At 54.4% G+C, this 21008-nt stretch overlaps 2 protein-coding genes across 7 annotated transcripts; one reads left to right on the forward strand and one right to left on the reverse strand.

Annotated features, from left to right (window-relative positions):
- The first annotated feature begins 100 nt into the window (after nucleotides 1-100).
- Znf667 (zinc finger protein 667) lies at nucleotides 101-7958 on the forward strand. Of its 2 annotated transcripts, XM_070000679.1 has the most exons (6): nucleotides 101-222; nucleotides 911-1065; nucleotides 2107-2189; nucleotides 3370-3496; nucleotides 4754-4843; nucleotides 6318-7958. In XM_070000679.1, the coding sequence occupies exons 3-6, from the start codon at nucleotides 2157-2159 to the stop codon at nucleotides 7625-7627; spliced, it is 1560 nt and encodes a 519-aa protein (XP_069856780.1). In that variant the 5' UTR covers nucleotides 101-222; nucleotides 911-1065; nucleotides 2107-2156; the 3' UTR covers nucleotides 7628-7958. The 2 variants fall into 2 exon arrangements, with proteins under 2 accessions (XP_069856780.1, XP_069856781.1); XM_070000680.1 differs by lacking the exons at nucleotides 101-222; nucleotides 911-1065; nucleotides 2107-2189 and adding an exon at nucleotides 3967-4091 and having other exon boundaries at nucleotides 3414-3496.
- Nucleotides 7959-9221: 1263 nt separating this feature from the next.
- On the reverse strand, nucleotides 9222-19313 carry Znf583 (zinc finger protein 583). Of its 5 annotated transcripts, none has more exons than XM_070000675.1 (5): nucleotides 19238-19313; nucleotides 15811-15892; nucleotides 13620-13746; nucleotides 13025-13120; nucleotides 9222-11757 (listed from the first exon to the last, which is right to left on the reverse strand). In XM_070000675.1, the coding sequence occupies exons 2-5, from the start codon at nucleotides 15817-15819 to the stop codon at nucleotides 10277-10279; spliced, it is 1713 nt and encodes a 570-aa protein (XP_069856776.1). In that variant the 5' UTR covers nucleotides 15820-15892; nucleotides 19238-19313; the 3' UTR covers nucleotides 9222-10276. The 5 variants fall into 5 exon arrangements, with proteins under 5 accessions (XP_069856776.1, XP_069856774.1, XP_069856775.1 ...); XM_070000673.1 differs by having other exon boundaries at nucleotides 13025-13123; XM_070000674.1 differs by lacking the exon at nucleotides 19238-19313 and adding an exon at nucleotides 19184-19218 and having other exon boundaries at nucleotides 13025-13123.
- Between the last annotated feature and the right edge of the window lie 1695 nt (nucleotides 19314-21008).

A 21008-nucleotide genomic window follows, 5' to 3' on the forward strand; every position in this document is an offset into this window, starting at 1 on the left:
GGGTGGGTGGGTGGCGTGACCTTGCGCTTCCGGGAAAGCCCTGGGGGCGGGACCGTGCCTGCCTACGTGACGTATTGCGTATGAGGGGCGTGGCCCTCGCAGAGCTCCGGGGTCTTGGAGACCAGTGCGCAGGCGCGGGGGTCGTGGGTTGCGCTGTGGAGGCCGGGTGGTGGCGCAGCTGCGGCCGGAGGTGTTGCGTGGATCTGCCTCGCGGGGACGCAGGTGACGGGGACAGGGGGTGCGTGGCTACGCGGGGCCGGCGGGCCCCGAGTTGGTTAGGTGGTCGGTGCGTGGGCACAGTGACGCCTGTCAGGCCGCCCGCGGCTCGCGTCCGGGGCCCTGTGCAGGCTGGCCGGCCCGGAAGGCGGTGCGGGGCTGCGGCTCCAGATTTTCTGTGGCTGGAGCTGCTCAGGTGGACGGGAGGTGAAGTGGTCCGCACCTGCTCCGGGGAGGGGCTGGGGGGCGTCGGCGGGACGGTGAGACGTCACCCGTGAGACGTCATCTCCGACCGACGTCATCAGGAAGAGAGGACGGCAGATGCCCCCCCCTCCCCCCGCCCCCGGAAAGCCTGAGCGGCGGAGACCCGCGGGCAGGGCGTCCTGGAGCTGGGGTGTCCATCCCGGACCCCCAGCCAAGCTCCTGCCTCACCTGGATGCGTAGTGTGCATGAGCAGGAAGGCGGCCCAGCCTGGCCTGGCCTCTGACCCCGGGTCGTGCTCTACTAGCGGGGTGCCCTGGGGGTGCGGATTGCAGCAACCCCCGCCCCGGTCCCCCCTCCCCCCCCCCCCCGCCCCAGGCCCGCCTGTTCGGTCACCCTGCCGTCTAGCCGGGGCAGCACCCGCGCATGCACCCTCAGCTCACCCTGCTCCTCCTCCAGCGGCCCTCAGGGTCCCCCTGAACCTCCCCATCAGGTTCCCTGCCGCAGAAGCTGCCTGTGGACCAAGCCCCTGGCCGGAGCCAGCAATGGAAGGTGACTGCGCTGCTGTCCCTTTGTGGCCGGACAGATCGCCAGATTCCTTGGCGCCAGACCGCTCGCGTGAGCCTTCAACACCCGTGAATCCTCCTGGTAATTCACCTTACTGTTGTTTGGTGATTACCCTTCCTTCCTCCCTCTCTCCCTTCCTTTTTGCCTACCCAAGTCTTGGAGCCTCTTTGTGCTCAAAGCTAGTGCCCTACCACTAAAGCCACAGCGCCACTTCTGGTTTTCTGAGTGGTTTATTGGAGATCAGAGTCTCATGGACTTTCCTGCCCAGGATGGTTTCCAATCTCGACCCTCAGATCTCAGCCTCTTGAGTAACTGGAATGACAGGCGTGAGCAGTTGGTGTCTGACTGTGATTAGGTGATCACTATTTCTTAAGCACTGCTCTGACCTGCAAGCAACGAAGCGTAGCTACCACCATTGGCTCACACCTGTAATCTTAGGAGTGGCTTAAGCATCTTGCCTCCATCCTCCCACCCAGTCCACACTGCCCACATGTCTTCTGCATTGTTGAGTTGCTGTCTGGTGACCTCTGCTTCACCTTGCCTCCCCCCTTCCAACTTGTTAATTTAAAGTTGGGCCAGGCACCCATCTGCCTGCTCCTTCCCCCAGAAATATATCATCACTCTTTGGACCAGATTGAAGCTCCTCTTTGCATAGCAAGTCCAAACCTACCCAGAGCCTTTGCACCTGCTGTATCTACCTGACACCCTCTCCTTCCCACATTCTTGTGGTTTATGCTCTCACAACAGTCAGACCTTGTTGGAAAGAGAAGCCTTCCCCAACCTCCACCCAGCTCCCCAGCCCCCAGGCTGGTCCTTGTTTTCCTTCTTAGTCATAACCCAAGCTGTCTTGGCCCCATGTGGCCTGTTTCTCCTGCCTGGATGGCAGGGAGCAGGTACATTCCTGCTGTGAACTCACTGCCTTCCCTAGCCCCCACTTGGATAGCACCATTTCTGTCCCCTGCCAGATGCTTGCCACAGCCTTGGCAGGGTGGTATTGGCTGGGCTCCTTCCCGTCCTGCCAGGCAGGTGTTCCAGAAGCCCTGACTTCCTTGGGTACCCCTCCCAAGGGGCCTTGGGGACCCCTCCCAAGGCCAGCTGCCCTCATGATGTTCTTCTCTCCAGCCTGGCCTGCCCATGCTCCGTCCCCCTGAGTGGAGCGTCAGGAGGACAGGATGGCTGTCTTGCGCAGGAAGTCCCGATCCAAGGTGGGTGGCCATTCCCCTGGCTTTGGGAACATCCCATTCTCATACAGTGGGGCCCATTTGCTCTGCTTCCAGAAACTTCCTGCCCATGGGAGACCAAAGCCACAGAGGCCAAGCCGTGAGGTGCACTAGCTTGCTATTCCAGCATGTTCCACCCCTTGGAGTTCATCAAACAATTGTCATAGAAACCCCTGGGACGCACTTCCCCTAGAGAGTTGTGCTTTTAATTCCTTCTTCCTGCCACAGTAAGTCCTCCACAACTGGTCAGCTTAGAACAGCATACCTTTTGTCCTGTACCCAGGCGGGCTGCCGTACACCAGGCCCCGAGTGGCTTAGCTGGGTCCTCAGCATGGGTCTCCTAGAGCCAGAGTCAAGGCATGGCTGGCTTACATCTTGTGTGGGAGTAGGTGTTCTTCCAGGTTTACCAGTTACTCATTTTGGTCTCAGATCTCCATCTTCAGGACAGAGACAACAGCCAAGCCAGCCAGCCCAAGACCTCCGTGTGGTCCTTATGTTGTTGATTTGTTTTTTTTTTTTTTGGTCACAGGGCTTGAACTCATGGCTTTTCTGCTCAAGGTTAGCCCCCTACCACTTTGAGCCACAGCACCACTTCTGGTTTTCTGGTGGTCAGTTGGAGATAAGCATCTCATGGACTTTCCTGCCTGGGCTGGCTTTTAACCACGATCCTCAGATCTCAGCCTCCTGAGTAGCTAGGATTACAGGCATGAGCAACTAGCACCCATCTAGGTGGTCCCTATTTTAAAGTCTTGTTACGTGAGGGTCAGCTGGGGTGTTGCCTCAGTGACACCCGTGAGGCATGCCCATGCCAGATGTGACACTCCTGGGCCCTCTGCAGGGCCTGCTGGGAGCCAGGCTGCCAGGCTGGGCTCACTCCTCTGGTAAGCAGCTATGGCCTGAAGTAAGTCCCTTCACCCCCTGGGCCCTTGTCCCTTCTGCATTGTTGCTGTGACCCCCATTGGCACAAGCCCCTCCAGTCAGGTGCTCAGGAAATACCGGAGATCCAGCTTGCTCTGGTTTTATGCAACACAGTGTTTCAGAACAGCCCTGACACGCATGTTACAGGTGAATGCACTGCCCTTGCCTGTCACATGGGTTTCCTGTGTGTCACCTCCAGGCGGGAGGCATCGCTCATGGTGAGATGACGTGTGATTGTGCGTTTCAGGCGCCAGTGACGTTTGGAGACTTGGCTGTTCACTTCTCCCGGGAGGAGTGGGAGTGGCTGAGCCCCACACAGAAGGATCTGTACGAAGACGTCATGTTGGAGAACTTCCAGAACCTGGTCTCTCTGGGTAAGGCCCTCCTCCCCGTCCACTCCCACCATCAAGGGAGTGGAAGCCACTCCAGTGTGCCTTTCTTTTTAATGGTTCATACCTTTGTCCAGTGTGCCTGCCTTTGACACACTGGACAAGTCATCCACAAAAAGAGCATGGCTGAGTGTCCTCCGCTGTGCTGTGCCCTTTGCCCCACCATCTGCCTCAGAGCCTAGAAGACCCCGTGCCATTGTCAGCCATCTTCACTTCCCCTGCGCCTCACCCACATCAGGTCCACTAGGCCTCTTTCGCTCACCCTCTGGATTTGCATACTAAGGATTCATACACAGGGGGCTTCTTGTGCTCAAGCATGTGTTTAAGGTTCATTCATGTCATAGCACCTACTAGTACTTCATTCATCTTCATCGCTGAGTACTATTCCATGTGTGCATATAACTGCCCTCGTTTACTCTTTCATTAATTGATGGACATTGGTTTTCCATTCTTAGGAACTGCTGCTGTGAACACTCACACTTTGTGTAGACATTTGTGCACATGTCTCGGGTGTATGAGTGAGAATATGGAAAATATGTAATTTTTTTGAGGACACCCAAGTTTTGAGAGGATTGAAAAGGTAGTGTTTAAGGGAGAATTGTGGGTACCAGTGTGACAGGTGGCACCTAGGGGCAGCTAGGAGAGGGATGGGTTGGAGTTGTTAGGATGTACAGAAAGAGCCAAAAGTTTGAGTCTGCAGTTTGGGATGGGGATTAGAGAAGTGGGGGTGGGAGTGGGGGTCTGGGGGGTAGGGGTGGAGTGGGTGGGAGATGGGGTGGAGTGGGGGATGGGGGTGGGAGGTGGGGGATTGAGTGGACTGCCTGCCTTGTTTATACCTCTGAGGCAGAAATGAGACCAGTTCTGGGGAGCAGGGGATGGAGCAGCCTGCGGGTGGGTGCGGGGGTACTGCAGGGCCTTCATAGCCCATGCAACACTGCCTGGGAGATTGGGATTTGGAGATGGTGAGCTTGGCCAACCCGAGGCCCCCCACTGTGCTTGGGGGGGGAGGGTAAGAACCCAGTGTTCACCTGGCTGCGAGTCCTCTTGCGGGCACACAGGCAGCACTTGGGAGGGTCCAGGATGTGGCATGTTGGTTTGTCATACACAGTGTCACCTCAGCTGCCCTCCAGGGCATGTGGGCTCCTCTCCTGCCCATGGTGTGTCCTGGTGACACGAGCTTGTCTCAGCTTCTGAGGCACGTAGTCACAGTCACCTTGGGCTTTGGTGTTGTGCTTCATGCAGGTCTGTGCTGTCGGAGGCCAAATGTGATCACCTTACTGGAGATGGGAAAGGCGCCCTGGATGGTGGAGCCGAAATGCTGCCGGGGCCCTGGTGAGTCTAGTCCTTGGGGCTGCAGCCATGCAATGTCTGTTGTGTTGTTTAGTGCACAGAAGTTCACCTCACACCTCTCAGAGATGGGCCAGCCCCATGGACGGGTTGACATAGCCCTTCCTGGGTCTCGGGAGGGGTGGGCAGCCTGTGGGGCCTTTTTTTTTTTTTTTTTTTTGTCAGTCGTGGGGCTTGAACTCTGGGCCTGGGTGCTGTCCCTGCGTTCTTCAGCTCAAGGCGAGCGCTCTACCACTTGAGCCCCAGGGCCACTTCCAGTTTTCTAGTGGTTTTTATTGGAGATAAGAGTCTCACTTTGAATCGTGATCCTCAGATCTCAGCCTCTTGAGTAGCTAGGATTACAGGCATGAGCCACCAGTGCCCCGGTCCTGTGGGGCCTTTTATTAGGGTGCTGATTCCTTTCGTGAGGCCCCACTGGGTGCCATGGGACTATGGGGTGGTGGCAGAGCCAGCTTTGAAGAGCCAGCCTTCTCTGTCCAGATGTTCATGCTCCCTGGTCTCCCATAGACCCCCCAACCCCCTTCCAGGGTTTGAACTCAGCCTGCACTCACCATACCACCACAGATCCAGGCCTATATTTTCAGGATTGGGTTTCCAGTCAGTCCAGCCCGTCCTGCCCCAGGGTGTTTGTGGTCTGTGATCCACCTGCTTTAGGCCCTGCATACTTGCTGGGATGATGGATGTGTGCTAGTGGGACCAGTGTTTTTGCTGGGATGGTTTTATCGCCCCAGTCGGTGTCCTGGTGATCATGCATGATTAACCCCCATTCCCACCTGGAGGCCCAGAAACTGCTCATCTCTCTACATTTGTCTTCTGTGCAAATTTGTATCTGTGCACATTTTGTATCACATGTGTAACCAGTGATAATCTATGGACTTTATGGTGATATAATGTATAAGATTTATTCTTTATTCTAAATACAAACGACTTCCAGCTGCAGGACCTCTTCAATTCCAGTTATTAAATACTTGTGCAAAGCCTTTTACATTAGAGCCACCATAATGCACTGAGAGTCCCCGCCCCAATGGTACTGTTCTTGAGTAGCAGTGATGATGACTGTGCTTTTTCTTGGTTATGTTTCTTTTTTTTGGGGGGGGGGGTCCGGTCGTGGGCCTGAACTCTGGGCCTGAGCCCTGTCCCTCAGTGATTCAGCTCAAGGCCAGAGCTCTACCTCTTGAGCAGCGCCACTTCCGGCTTTTTTTTTTTTCTGTTTATGTGGTGCTGAGGAATCGAACCTAGGGCCTCATGCATGCAAGGCAAGCACTCTACCACTGAGCCACCTTCCCAGCCCTATGTTTCTTTTTTAAGTTGTTGCACACAGCATTTCGGCCTGCACGTCCGTTGAGGTCAGGGCTTTGCCCCGCGTCCTCCTCCATCCTCTGGCCGCCTGCCATGCCCAGCACTTTGCTCCGCTCTCCCCGCGCGGGGGACAAACCCTGAACTTCTTGGTGTTTTTCAGACTCAGGGTCTCAATGCGTGAGGAGGAAGTTACCACCGGACAGGCGCTGCCTCCGTGGGAAGCTGGGCTCCCTGCTGCCGCCACCACGGCCACCAGAGCCCACCAGGAGTCAGCACGCCAGCCACCGCGTGCCCGCAGGGAAACCCCGGCCGTGGCCCGCAGGGAAAGGCGTGCCTGGGCGCCGGGGCCCTCTTCGGTGCGGGGCCTGCGGGAGGGGCTTTGGCCGGCTCGTGTCCCTGCTGCTCCACCGCGGGCGCCACCGCGGGCAGCCGGGCTGGCGGTGTGACACCTGCGGGGCACGCTTCACCCGGAGAACCACGCTTCTCCTGCACGCGAGAGGCCACCGGAGGGCGGCCCCCTCGCGCCCGCCGCTCCGTGCCCTCCTCCACCGGACCGCGCCCCTGGGCCTGCGAAGGGTGCGCGCGCGGACCCCTGCCGAGGGGCCTGGCAGCCCGCGCATATCAGAGAATCCCTTCGCGTGCGGGAGGTGTGGGCGGCTTTTCGGGGGCGTCTCGGCCCTGGTGCTCCACCAGAGAGCGCACGCCTCGGGAAGGCCGCGCAAGTGGGGCCCGCGCAGGACTGGCTCCGGGAGGTCCCCGGCCCTCAAGGTGCGCGCGCGGGTGCAAGCCACAGGGGGGCGGGGGCGAGGCAGGGATGCGAGTGCGAGAGCCGCCGCCTGGGCGCCGCACCCCGGGGTCCACGGTGAGACCAGGAAGCGGCTAGAATGCAAGGACTGCGGGAAGGCGTTCTCCAGACCCGCGAACCTGAAGATCCACCGGAACGTCCACTCGGAGGAGAAGCCCTTCAAGTGCACTAAGTGCTGCAAGGCGTTTGGGCGCCAGGCCTTCCTCGTGGAGCACCAGCGAATCCACACCGGGGAGAAGCCATACCGGTGTGAGCAGTGCGGGAAGGCGTTCAGCCACCGCATCTCCCTCTCCCGCCACCGGCGGACCCACACGGAGGACAGGCCCTACGCGTGCGCGCGCTGCGGCAAGGCCTTTGGCCAGCGCGCGCACCTGGCGCAGCACGAGCGCATCCATACTGGGGAGCGGCCGTATGCGTGCCCGGCGTGCGGGAAGGCCTTCGGCCAGCGCACCTCCCTCGTCCTGCACGAGCGCAGCCACACCGGCGAGCGACCCTACGCGTGCCGCGAGTGCGGGAAGGCCTTCAGCAGCGGCTCCGACCTCATCCGCCACCAGCGGAGCCACTCGGCGGAGAAGCCCTACGCGTGCGGCGCCTGTGGCAAGGCCTACAGCCGCAGTTCGTCCCTGGCCCGCCACCAGAGTGCGCACGCGGCAAAGCGGGCCTGAGGCGGGGCGGGGCTCCGGCACAGAGCCGCCAGGGCGCGCACGCCGCCAGCAGAGGGGCGGGCCTGAGCTGGGGCTCTGGGACGGAACGCGTATGCGGCGGGCGGGCCGGGCCGGCCGCGCCGCTGGGTGAGGTTGGAGCCCGAGGCGCGGCGGTATGGCTTCCTCTCTGTCGGTCTGTGACGCAAGAGGGCTGCTCGGTTCTGCGGAGCACGGGTGAGCCGCGGGCACCAGGCGCGCTCGTGGACGTCCTTGAGCGCAGGGCGGGGAGGACTGGCTTTTTTACCTGCGTGCATATGTCTTATATTTACCTGAATAAACGTGTGGCGTGTGATGTGTGGCCTGGACGCTTGCGCCACCCCAGAAGTCATCGGCGGGAGCCCCGAGGCCGGGCCGGGCGGTCGGTCGGGGTAGTATTGGGATGGCGACGCGCGCTCGCCGGCGGGCGGTCTTGCCGGCCCCTGCCGGGTCTGCGCCCTCGCCATGGACCCGCAGCCTCCGGAGGCTCGACGCTGCTCCGCGTCCGTGGCCGTCGAGCAGAAGCGTTGGCTGCTCGAGACCCCGAGCGCCCCCCCCCCCCCACCGACGGCCGGTGACCTCCGCGCCCCCTCCTGCCGATGGCCGGTGATCCCCGCACCCTGGCTGTCTGTTCGCCGCACGGGTTAAAGTCAGAGCTCCCGTGGGATGGGCGGTACCGGCTCATATAAGTTTTCCTCAAAAGGCTCCTTTTGCGAGGGCTGGGAAGGTGGCTCAGTGGTAGAGTGCTTGCCTTGCATGCATGAGGCCCTGGGTTCGATTCCACAGCACCACATAAGCAGAAAAGGCCAGAAATGGCGCTGTGGCTCAAGTAGTAGAGTGCTATCCTTGAGCTGAAGAGCTGAGGGACAGACAGTGCCCAGGCCCAGAGTTCAGGCCCCACGACGGACCCAAAAGAAAAAAGAATCACTGTGGTTCTAGGATTGGTGGTGCGCACATGTGCATGCCAGTACTAGGTCTTGAACTCAGGACCTTGGTACCCTCCCTTAATTTTCTTGTTTAAGGCTAGCTCTCAGCCACTAGATCCACTTCTGGCTTTTTGCCAATTACTTGGAGATAAGCACTCACAGACTTCCCTGCCCCTGCTGGTTTCAGAAGTCCATCCTCAGATGGAATAGTGAGGATTATAGGTGTGAACCACCAGCACTTGGCTTTATTTGTTTTCTGCATGCCTCTAAGGGCTAGAGTTTGAGAGTACTTGGGCAGAGTACTCGACCTCGGAGCTCCCGCTCCAGTCCTGCGATCGATATGAGGTGATACCATGTCACCCTCCAAGATGCTGTACCCGTTCTTCCCATAGTTCAGTTTTGGTAAAGAGGATTTCTGTATGTCAGGGCCGGCGTCTCCCAACAAGTCCCTCCTTTGGGGTTGTCCTTGGCAGTTACCTTAATCTGGGAAGGTCATGCCCTTTCCTAATCTGGTTATGCCCCTCCCCCTTGCTTTGGGCCAGCATTCTTATCTAAAGACCCACCTAAGTGCTTAAGCTTGAATGATAAATCTTTCTTTAGATTCAAAGAGCTCAGAACGTCCTGGGGCCTTCCTAACTCCGTTCTTAGTGCTGTTATTCACAGCACTATAAGAAAAAACAAAAACAAAAAACCTGGGAAGACAAATCCCAGAAACTCCTGTCTCCAAGAAACCAGCAAAAAGCCAGAAGAGGCTGAAGTGATCTAGCGCTGGCCTTAAGCAATAAAGCTAAGCCAGAGGGTGAGGCCCTGAATTGTAGCTCCAGCCCGGGCATACTCACTAGTTAAGGTGCCCCTTTGTGCTTTCAGATGGGCGACTTTCTGTGTGCCTGCTTCTTTGTGGTCCTCTGAATGTGGTGTGATCTTATTTTACATTAATATCTGAGTTATTACTTAATGTAGGCACTCTGCTGAGTAATTTACATGCACTGTTTTTATTTTTTTTCCCATTAACTTTTGAGGTAGTACCATTACTGTTCCCATAATATAAATAAGACTCACTTTTATAAAGTGGTAGAGTGAGGACTGGCACCCACGTCTATTTGATGCTGGAATAAGCTGTTGGTTCTGGGTAATCATGCAGACAGTGAGATGGGAAATGACAGGAAGGCCTTGGGAAGCGGCCGGAGCCAGGCCTTTCGTGGGTATGGAACCTTCCAGGGCTTTTGAGGATACGTGCTTCAGCCTAAGAACTCTTGTTGTCAGCTGAGGAGTTTTAATGAGGGGAAAATGATAGTACCAAAATGTGAGTTTGGTTTAAGTGTGGGCAGCTGACAGAGGCAATGGTGAATGCAGGGACACCCGTTCTGTTTGCTTTTTTGTTTTTTGGTGGTCATGGGGCTTGAACTCTGGGCTTGGGCGCTTTTCCTGCACTCTTCAGCTCAAGGTGAGCATTCTACCGCTTAAGTCTCAGCACCATTTCCGGTTTTCTAGTGGTTTATTGGAGATGAGAGTCTCACTGACTTTTCTGCCCGGGCTGGCTTTGAACCGTGATCCTCAGATCTCATCCTCCTGAGTAGCTAGGATTACAGGTGTGAGCCACTAGCGCCCGGCCAGGGACACCTGTTCTGAAGCTGTTCTACATTCCTGTTGAACAGGTGAATGTGTGTTGCACAAAGATGATGAAATGGATTGATGGGTGGGATTCCAGTTAAGAGATAAAGCTTACAGCCCTTGGCAACTGGCTGGATGTAGAGGGCAAGGGAGAAGAGAGGACCAAGAATGACTCCATCGAATGAATTTTCTCATGATGAGCAAGGTGTGCACGCTGCCGGAAAGATTTCCTGCAGTCCTTACATTCGTAAGGTTTTTCTCCAGTGTGGATTCTCTGGTGCAGGGTCAGGGAGCCACTGTAGCTGAAGGCTTTCCCACACACGTTGCATTCATATGGCTTCTCTCCAGTATGGATTCTCTGGTGTTGGGCTAGACCTGCATTCTGGCTAAATGTTTTCCTACATTCCTTGCACATAAAAGGTTTTTCTCCAGTGTGACTTCTCTGATGTTGTGTGAGTGATGAGCTGTTGCTGAAGGCTTTCCCACACTGGGTGCATTCATAGGGCTTCTCCCCGGTGTGGACCCTCTGGTGTTGATCAAGGTATGCAACCTGGCTGAAGGCCTTCCTGCACACATTGCACTCATATGGTTTCTCTCCTGTGTGAACTCGGTGATGCTGGGCGAGGTGCGCATACTGGCTGAAGGATTTCTGACATTCCTTACACTCATATGGCCTCTCCCCAGTATGAATTCTTTGATGCACAATTAGATATCCACGATGGCTAAAGGCTTTTGCACACACATTGCACACATACGGTTTCTCTCCCGTGTGAATTCGCTGATGCTGAGCGAGAAATGAGCCGTTACTAAAGGCCTTTCCGCATTGGATGCATTCGAATGGCCTCTCTCCGGTGTGGACCCGCTGGTGCTGAGTCAGGTGTGCGACCTGGCTGAAGGCCTTTTTACACTCAGTGCACTGGTAAGGTTTCTCTCCAGTGTGAACTCTCTGATGCTGAGCGAGGTGTGCATTCTGGCTGAAGGCCTTCCTACATTCCTTACACTCGTAGGGCTTCTCCCCCGTGTGTGTTCTCTTATGCTGTGCCAGGTTTGCACTCTGGCTGAAGGATTTCCCACATTCGACACACGCATAGGGCTTCTCTCCAGTGTGGATTCTCTGGTGCAGAGTGAGCGAGGAGCTCTGGTTGAAGACTTTGTCACATTCGGTGCACTTCAGAAGTCGCCTTTCCATACAGATGTTCTTTAGTTTCCTGTCACTGGACCTTTTTCGAGAACTTCTCTTTTGTGGCTGGTGCTGGTGTGCTCTTTGTTTCCTGGGGAAGTGCTGTTGTAGGTCTAGAACTGCACCCTGACGGAATGCTTGCCAAGCTGGATTACGCCCTGTACTTCCATCTTCCCGGAGAATCTCTTTATGAGTGACCATCAACGGGCTAAAATGTACCTCCCGGGTCCTCAGCTTGTGCTGGAACAAGTCCTGCCTGTCACAGCCATCTTTCAAGTTGGGATAATGCAGGCTGTGATGAAGCTGGCTCCTTCCCATTGGGACGATTACCTTAGCGGATTCTTCATAGATGTCTTGCTTTGATGAGAATTCGCTGTTTTTAAGTACGTACTCCCAATCTAAAAGATACCAAGGAAACAATGCCACTTGTATTTATTTGTCATAAGTAACTTCCAGGGACTAGGAATGTGGCTTAGTGGTAGAGTGCTTGCCTAGCACCCATGAAGCCCTGGGTTTGATTCCTTAGTACCACATTAACAGAAAAAGTTAAAAGTGGTGCTGTGGCTTAAGTGGTAGAGTGCTAGCTTTGAGCATAAGAGGCTCAGGGACAGTGGCCAGGCCCTGAGTTCAAATCCAGAACTGGCAAAAAAAAAAAAAAACCCAAAACTTCCAAAACAAAAATAAGAAAATAGGCAAATGTCATTTCTCAGTTGATCTCAGAAACTACAATGGCGTCATGAACAACAACAAAAATAGTTTTTTTGAAGGTGCTGGCATTTGAACTCAGAGTCCTATGCTCACTAGATGGGGGCTTTACCCCTTGAATCACATCTCCAGCTCTGAAACAAGACTGAACCAAACTGCTTGTACTCATTAACATAGTCTACATGTGGTCTGTGTACCTCTTTCCCATCTAAATCACATCACCTGGTTCTTAGTTTTTTCTCACTTTGTCGCTTAGACTGGTATACTCATGATTTGATCGCTCCTCTTTTCCCTTTTATCTTCTTTTGGCTTCTTTGCTTTTTTTTTTTTTTTTTTGGTTGTGGAGCTTGAATTCAGGGCCTGGCCACTGTCCCCCCAGCTTTATGGCTCAAGGCTTGCATGCTACCACTTGAACACAGTGCCACTTCTAATTTTCTGGAGGTTAATTAGCGTCTCATGGACTTTCCTACCTAGGCTGGCTTTGAACCACGATCCTCAGATCTCAGCCTCCTGAGTAGCTAGGATTACAGGCATGAGCCACCAGTGCCCAACAACGTTGTCTATTTCTGCACAAATGCCTCAGCACTGGTTTTAACTGCTCAATGGCTTAAGATAGGCACCTCACCCAACCACAGCTACCCCTCCGGGTCAGACTTTCTCCAGAGCATCTGTCTGCCAATCCAATTGCAGGATGCATTGCTACTCCTGGTGTTCTTCACAGCTCATAAAAACAGGTTTCTCCTATCCACAGTAAAGTTTATCTTTCCTCCTGCCAAATTATTTTCTTTTATTTCTATTGAATCTTGTCCCTTTCCAGTTGCCCAGATAGGAAAAATAACAGGAAGTGCTTTCCTTCCTCTTTCTGGCTCCTTCCTCCTCCCCCAGGAAAAAGCACTGAGTGCGAGCATAGTGTGGCTCAGCCCATCCGTTACAGGGTCCCCTCCCCGCCCTGTCACTCACCATGGCTTGCGCCCCTGGGCGCCTCCTTCCTTGACTTCCAGGGCTCTTTTCCTTGTTCCAATAGTGTGATCACATCAGGCTTATGAACAGAAATTCCTGCTGGCAAGAAATAAAAGAGAACTCAGCCTGGCACAGCTTGCAAGGGTGTCAAGTGCCTGGGCCCCCAGAGGTTGGAGCCCTGGAGACAGGGAAGGGTGCTGGGAGGGTGAGGGACGAATGGAGGACAAAGGAGCGGGACTCACCCAAGGAAGACAGATTCGGCAAAGCTCCATCGATTTGAGAGAACACAGAAAGATGTTTTTAAATGTGTTTGAGACGGGATATTGTTGTATTGCCCAGGCTGACCCTGAACTCCTGGATTCAAGCAATCCTGCCACAACTTTCTGAGTAGATGGGATTACAGGCATGTGCCACTACACCAGGCTTAAGTAAGAGAAATTTAGTGATGCCCATTAGAAGTCACCAGCATTTGACTGGAACACAGGTGGTAGGTCATGGGGCTTCCCTCATCCAGGGATGCCTGGACAAAGTGGGGCGGGGGGAAAGCTCCTCAGTCTGGCAGAGGTGGGGGAGAGCAGGGCAGGGCCTTCCTCACCCAGGGACACCAGGCTCCTGTAGTTGTCCAGCATCACCTTCCGGTACAGGCTCCTCTGCGTGGGGTTCAGACATTCCCACTCCGCTTGGGTGAAGCTCACAGATACATCCCCAAACGTCACCAAGTCCTGAAATGACAGAGCCCATTCTTGCTCAGCTGGTGTTCCCACCCTCAAGGGGACCTCGGTTACAAATTAGGGTCAGCTTGTCTACTCTTCACCAGAAAAAGGCTGTGCGCAGCACACGTTTCCGGCAACATTTTTTTGTTTGGTTTTGAGACGGGCCCTTCTATCTATCCCAAACGTGTCTTGAGCTTACAGTCCTTCTGTTGCGTGCTGCATCCTCCCGAGGGCTGGAATTATAGACGGGGACCATCTTACCAGGCCCTGCATGCATGACAGACTGAGAGCTGCCAGTGCAGCAACTGCTCTGACATCCCAGCATGGAAAGTGTGGTGGTGGAGACAATCTCCACCAGTGGAGAAAAGATGAACAACACATCTACACACAGCAAACCATGTCACGCCCTAACTCACAACCCAGCAAATAGAAATAACAGCTATTCAGACCAAAGGTGAGACACTCCCACCTCCCCACCACCAGCACCTACAGCATCTATGTCACCTGTCCTGTGTGATGTGGAGGGTGAGCAGCTAGGACAAGATACCATCATCTTCGTGCCATTAGCACTGTATGAGCCTAGACCTGCGTTCTCCAGTGTGAGATTAGGTACACACGTGGCCGTGCAAACGGACCGGTCAGCATTCAAATCCAGCTTCTCTGTCAGCCACCATTGCACAACGCACAATGCACACTGGCAGAGACAGGAGCCAGTGTCAGGTTCCTGAATCTGGCTCCCTCCCTCTTTGCGCTTAATCTAGCACTTTATGGTCTGTACATTTAACCCACAGAAAATCTCTTAAGTGTGAGGAAAATGTTTTTCTGAGTAACTAGTCCATCTTTTCCTGACTGATTTTAAGCTGTACCAATACACAATCATAAAGGAAGCAAGCCTTTGAAGAGGAAAGAGACTCCATGTTTATATACTGCAGTGCTTAGCAAAGACTTCAATGAATGGGGCAATGTGTTCCATTCTTAGGGAATTCTTAAGCTTTTCATTTGTTCCCTCTGGCTCCCATTTCACACTGTTTACCATTTTAGTTATTAGAGACATTTGTAGTAGTTGTTGTTTTTGGTTGGTCATGGTTCTTGAACTCTGGGCCTGGGTGCTGTCCCTCAGTTCTTCAGCTCAAGGCTAGTGCTCTACCACTTGAGCCACAGCACCACTTCCAGTTTTCTGGTGGTTCATTGGAGATAAAAGTCTCAGGGAGGGCTGGGAAGGTGGCTCAGTGGTAGAGTGCTTGCCTTGCATGCCTGAAGCCCTGGGTTTGATTCCTCAGCACCATATAAGCAAAAAGAAAAAAGCGGAAGTGGCGCTGTGGCTCAAGCGGTAGAGTGCTAGCCTTGAGCTGAAGAGCTGAGGGACAGCGCCCAGGCCCAGTCAGGCCCCACAACCGGACCCCAAAAAAAAAAAAAGAGTCTCAGGGACTTTCCTGCCCAGGCTGGCTTTAAACCATGATTCTCTGATCTCAGCCTCCTGAGTAGCTGGGGTGACAGGCGTGAGACACCAGCACCTGGCAAGATCTTTGTAGATTTTTTAAGTATAGATTCAAATGCTTCATTACTTTCCTTTTCAAAAAGCCTCCTACTTTTCCACATTATTTCACTAATCTCACCTTGATTAATCAGAATAGCCTAGCTGGGGCCTGCTATCCAGTCAGGACAGACATAGTGAGACCTCATGGTCCCTGCCAGGTCTCCTGGCACACAGCATGTTTAGGAACACCCCTCTCTCCCCCTTAGCTGACTGGAAATGGCTCAAGACCCCCTGTCCAGGAGTGCTGGCCACAGGCATTCAGTGACTAACACTGCCCACACCAATCTTGCTCAGTTCAACGAAGGCAACTCCTATCATCTATCCTACCATGGGAGCCATTCTTAAGAACTAACAGAATGCCCAGCCCACAGGAGGGGAAAAGATGAAAACTACTGTCTAGGGAAAGGGAGGCTTTGGGGAGTTTTTTTTTTTTTTTTCCTGGCATGGAGAACACGAGGAGCAAGTCAATACAGAATTGTGGGAAAAAACCCATAACTGTTTGTTTAAATGTGAACAAGGCGACAGTACTTCATTACCTTGGACATGGCTTGAAGACTGACTATGTGTGGCAGCTCTCCTGCACCCCTTTAAGCTCCTCTCCAGGAGAAGGGCCGTGTCCTGAGGAAACAGCCGAGTAAGGAGAGAGAAACCAACCATGCCGCCCGCCACACAGCACAGCATGTTCACCACCAGCCCAGGAACCTGCCTTCCCTGTGCCAGCCAGGTAGACCGGAGGTAGCACTGAACGAAGTCACTGAGGGATTTTACAGTGCGTTTCCCATGTGCTTTATATCTCAAGAATACAATATGCGGGGCTGGGAAGGTGGCTCTGTGGTAGAGTGCTTGCCTTGCATGCCTGAGGCCCTGGGTTTGATTCCTCAGCACCACATAAGCAAAAAGAAAAAAGCTGGAAGTGGCGCTGTGGCTCAAGTGGTAGAGCGCTAGCCTTGAGCTGAAGAGCTGAGGGACAGCGCCCAGACCCAGAGTTCAGGCCCCATGACTGGACCCCCCCCCCAAAAAAAAAAAAAAAAGAATGAGATCAGGATAATAAATCACTGAACTCAACTAGAAATCAGAGCTGGATCTTTCGTCTTTCTACCTGATGGCTTTTGAAAGCCAGTTCCCCGTTCCTCTAACAGATGAGGGCACAGGCTGCCCAGCCGCTTTCTCTGAGGAACCAACATGGGTACCAGAGTAGCCAGGAGGCCTGGGGGCACAGGGCAGATCAAGAAGACCAACTACTGCACTTGAAAATGTCTGGACTTGGGGCTGGGAAGATGGCTCAGTGGCAGAGCTCTTGCCTTGATGCATGAGGCCCTGGGTTTGATTCCTCAGCACCACATAAGCAAAAAGAAAAAAAAAGCCAGAAGTGGCGCTGTGGCTCAAGTGGTAGAGCGCTAGCCTTGAACTGAAGAGCTGAGGGATAGCGCCCAGGCCCAGAGTTCAGGCCCCACAACCAGACCCCCCCCCCAAAAAAAAAAAAAGATAGAAAAAAAAAAAAAAGAAAATGTCTGGACTTTTCTAAGCAATTCCCTTGGGAGAGGAGCAGTGAGGAAGCACGGGCTGGGTGTGAATGGTCACTGGAATGGCTCAGTTGTGAATTTTTCCCCTACTAGGTTTCACTATCTTGAAGTAAAAAGCAATTACACACCGTATGCAGAGTACCATGCTCACACCTGTCGACACAGGGACTTGGACAGTTTGAGGACTAAGCAAACAAAAAAAAGTTAGCTAGATTTTTTTTTTGGGGGGGTCCGGTTGTGGGGCCTGAACTCTGGGCCTGGGTGCTGTCCTTCAGCTCTTCAGCTTAAGGCTAGCACTCTACCACTTGAGCCACAGTGCCACTTCTGGCTTTTTTTTCTTTTTGCTTATGTGGTGCTGGGGAATCGAACCCAGGGCCTCATGCATGCAAGGCAAGCGCTCTACCACTGAGCCACCTTCCCAGCTCCAAGTTGGCTAGATTCTCTTCCAGTGAACAAGCTGGGCATGGTGGAACATGGCAGTGACCCCACCTATAAAGGAGGGATAGGTAGTGGGATCACAGCTACAGGCAGGACAGGCCAAAACTCAAGAGCCTGTATCTGAAAAATAAGAAAAGCAAAAAAGGACTGGTGATGTGGCTCAGAGATGAAAGGCCCAGAGTTCAGGCTCCAACTCTTTTTTTTTTTTTTTTTTTTTTTTTTTTTTTTTTTTTTTTTTGCGATTGTGGGGCCTGAACTCGGCCTGGGAGCTGTTCTTGAACTGAAGAGCTCAAGGCCAGTGTTCTAACTCTTGAGCCACAGCGCCACTTCTGGTTTTTTGTTTTTGTTTTTTTGATTATGTGGTGCTGAGGAATCGAACCCAGGGCCTCATGCATGCAATGCAAGCACTCTACCACTGAACCACCTTCCCAGCCCCTGGCTCCAGCTCTTTTGTCACACACGCACACTGAGTGGTGCGGCTTGGTGTCAAGAAGCTCTGAGTCCTGGCTGCTCAGGAGGCTGAGATCTGAGGGTTGCAGTTCAAAGCTGCCCCTGGCAGGAAAGGTCCCTATAAGATTGGTCTCCAATAAACGACTTCAAACCTGGAAGTAGAGCTGTGGCACAGAGTAGTACAGTGTTAGCTTTGAGCAAAAGAGCTCAGGGACCCCACCCACCCCCTGAGTTGAAGCCCCACTACTGACAGAAACAGAAGGGAAAAAAAAGCTCTGAATCTAAGAACCTAAATGCCTAAGTTCAACCCTCCAGTCCACCATCCACTCCAGTTACTGTTCACACAGCTGCCATCAGGCTCATATGGTCACACCCTCAAATGCTGTCACAGTCTTCAGAGGGCCACACAGCCTCACACTGGCATGATCTCAGTCACAGGCCCATTACATGATGACAGGGACTCACTGTTAGTGTCACATGGTCCTCCCCACGGTGTCACTGTCACAGGCCTGCCTGCCAACACAGGTGTGGTCTCACACTGCCACGGCCCCCACACTGTCCCACTGTCCACCACACACACTGTCACACAATCACATGCTGTCACTGTCACCATCACACAGTGTCACAGTCACATGCTGTCAGTCACACACCTGTCAGTCACAGCCACAGTCATGCTGTCACTGTCACCATCACACAGTCACACAGCCAGTCACACTGTCAGTCACACAGTGTCACTGTCATACTGTCAGTCACACACCTATCACTGTCAGCCACAGCCACTCCCCAATGCTGTCACACATGCTGTGACACACACTTTCACACAGCCATCCACATGCTGTCACACAGTCACTCACCCCATACTGTCACACACAGCCTCAGCCACCCCCCCATGCTGAACAGTCACTCCCCTATGCCGTCACACTGTCACACACTGTCACGCTGTCACTGTCCCCCCCCCCCCGCAGTCATGCTGTCACACACTGTCATGCTGACACACACTGTCCCCCATGCTGTCACAACTACCACAGGCACACACAGTCACTACTCGGTCCCTCCCATGCTGTCACACTGTCCTCCCCACGCTGTGACACTCACTGTTCCCCTTGCTGTGACAGTCACCACTGTCACGCTGTCACTGTCCCCCCACGCTGTCATGCTGTCACACACTGTCACGCTGTCACACACTTTCCCCCATGCTGTCACACACTACCACAGTCACACACAGTCACTACTCTGTCCCTCCCATGCTGTCACGCTGTCACACTGTCCTCCCCACGCTGTGACACTGTCACTGTCCCCCCACGCTGTGACAGACACAGTCTTCCCACACTATGACAGTCACACACTGTCACGCTGTCACTGTCACACACGCTGTTATTTTCACACTGTCACACTGTCACTGTCACACACTGTCACATGCTGTCACGCTGTCACACTACCCCCCCACGCTGTTGCACACATTCCCACTCCGTCACACGTGTCTTCCATGGCCACGCACACGGCCCGGAGCCGACGCTCATCCCGGGATGCCCTCCGCTCCCGCACTCCTCACCGCCCCGCGGTCAGGTCGGGCCGGGTCCTCGGGCGTGGTCTTGCGGGCCCGGCCGCCCCGGGGCTGGATCTCCCGCCGCCAGCCGGGCTCACAAAGGCGCCCCCGGGGGGGTCCCACCGGCGGCCGGGCTCCGCGCAAGGACTGCCGGGAAATGGAGTCCAGCGGCGGCAACACCTTGCAGAGACTGCTGGGAACTGTCACGTTTCCCCCCCCCCCACCCTCCAGGAGCCGCTCATGCGCAGTGCCGGCCGCGCCGGTCATAGCTGCTGGTTTCCTGAGGGGCGCGGGGTGGGGAGCTGGAAGGAGCAGGACTCGAGTCTAACAGCCTCCTTGCAGCTTCACCACCACATCTCTGACTTTCTGCAGCGCTGAGCTTGAACCCAGGGCCTCATTCACACAAGGCAGGTGCTCCACCACCCAGGGACGGCCTCAGCTCTACATGGAAGACCTTAGTTACAAGAACGGTAGCATTCTGAAGAACGAGGTTGGGATGTGTGTATGCGTGTGTGTGTGTGGACACACAATTCAACCCGTAACCCCTGCGATACAGGAATTCCGCTGTAAGTGTACATCTAGGAAAAGTAGAAACACGATGGAATGCAAAAACTAGTACATAATTCTTTATTGCATCACCACCACAATAACCAAAGCGTGGGGACAATCCAAAATTTATATTTAGAAAGAGTCTATGTGAAATACCCCAAAGAGGTGATTTCGGGGCAGAAGGTAGCTGAGTGATTCCTTTAGGGCCGGTACAAGAGGATGAGTAGCAACGCCTCGCTCGTGGCCGTTAATAAAGCTACAGGGTTTCTTTGCGAGAAAATATCCTATAACTTGAGTGTGGTGACGCTTATGCAGTCCGTAAAAACACACTTGTATGTTAAGGAAACTATATCTCAATGAAGGCGTTTTCGCGTAGCTTTCCTTCTGTCAATATCGCATTGATTACCTCGGCTATAAGGAGGCCTCGGCATGGGGTAGGATTGTGTACCCTGATTTCCGTCAAGACTGTCCTAGATGTTTTGGAGCCGGCGACAAGGTTTTCCACCTCTAGAAAACAGCGCCACGCAATACAGAACTCTTAGGAGCCAGAACACCTGCTCCGAGCCTCGCCCCCCCAAAACATCGCGAGACCCACCGACGAGCCTTCCAGTGAGGAGGCTTGCCCAGAAACTGCGTTACCCAGAAGCCACCGCGGCTCCAGACCAATCATGGCGTGCCGCCGGCATGAGCCCTACAACGTCTTCCGGCTGCTTCAGGTGGCGGCGCCGCCTGGGCTGGGTGTCGGGGCCACGCAGGCACCGGGACCGAGGCGGCGGCAGGTGAGGGGCTCCGGAGGTTTGCCTGAGCTCCGACAGAGGTCCACGGTCGGGCATCTCGGATCGGAAAGGACAGTTGGCTTCGGCGTCGCTCGGTGGCTTTTCCGAGCGCGAACTACACTTCCCGTCGACCCCCGCGGCGCCCTGGCTGGCGCCCCCTGCTGGCGCCCAGCTCCCAGTGTCATAGGGCTCCCAGTGTTATAGGGCTTTGGCAAAAGTGATTCTCCTGACTTGCTTGCTTGTGGTCTTGCCTACTTCCACTGACTTCTGCTTTCTTGAGCAGATCCCGCTGTGTCTCTGGAAGGGGTATCTCCTAGTGCTGACCGCACCACCCACTGTGCTCGTCCCTCCCCCAGCTGCCCTGCCCTCTGGAGCTCTTCCCCAAGAGGGGAGCGCCCGTCCATACTTGAGATTCTGCAAGTCACTTCCCTCATGAGCTTTTTGGGTTTTAT

The sequence above is a fragment of the Dipodomys merriami genome, unplaced genomic scaffold (genome assembly GCF_024711535.1).
Source record: "Dipodomys merriami isolate MVZ:Mamm:240054 unplaced genomic scaffold, mDipMer1.0.p SCAF_57, whole genome shotgun sequence".
Taxonomy (NCBI): Eukaryota; Metazoa; Chordata; class Mammalia; order Rodentia; family Heteromyidae; genus Dipodomys; species Dipodomys merriami.

Coding starts and splice junctions, on each gene's coding strand:
- Znf583 (XM_070000673.1), bottom strand. Junction 13,124..13,619: donor CAGGAGCCTGGTGTCCCTGG/GTGAGGAAGGCC, acceptor ATTTCTTGCCAG/CAGGAATTTCTGTTCATAAG. Junction 11,758..13,024: donor GCCCAGGGGCGCAAGCCATG/GTGAGTGACAGG, acceptor GGTATCTTTTAG/ATTGGGAGTACGTACTTAAA.
- Znf667 (XM_070000679.1), top strand. CDS start 2,157: ATGGCTGTCTTGCGCAGGAAGTCCCGATCCAAG. Junction 2,190..3,369: donor GCAGGAAGTCCCGATCCAAG/GTGGGTGGCCAT, acceptor TGTGCGTTTCAG/GCGCCAGTGACGTTTGGAGA. Junction 3,497..4,753: donor CCAGAACCTGGTCTCTCTGG/GTAAGGCCCTCC, acceptor TGCTTCATGCAG/GTCTGTGCTGTCGGAGGCCA.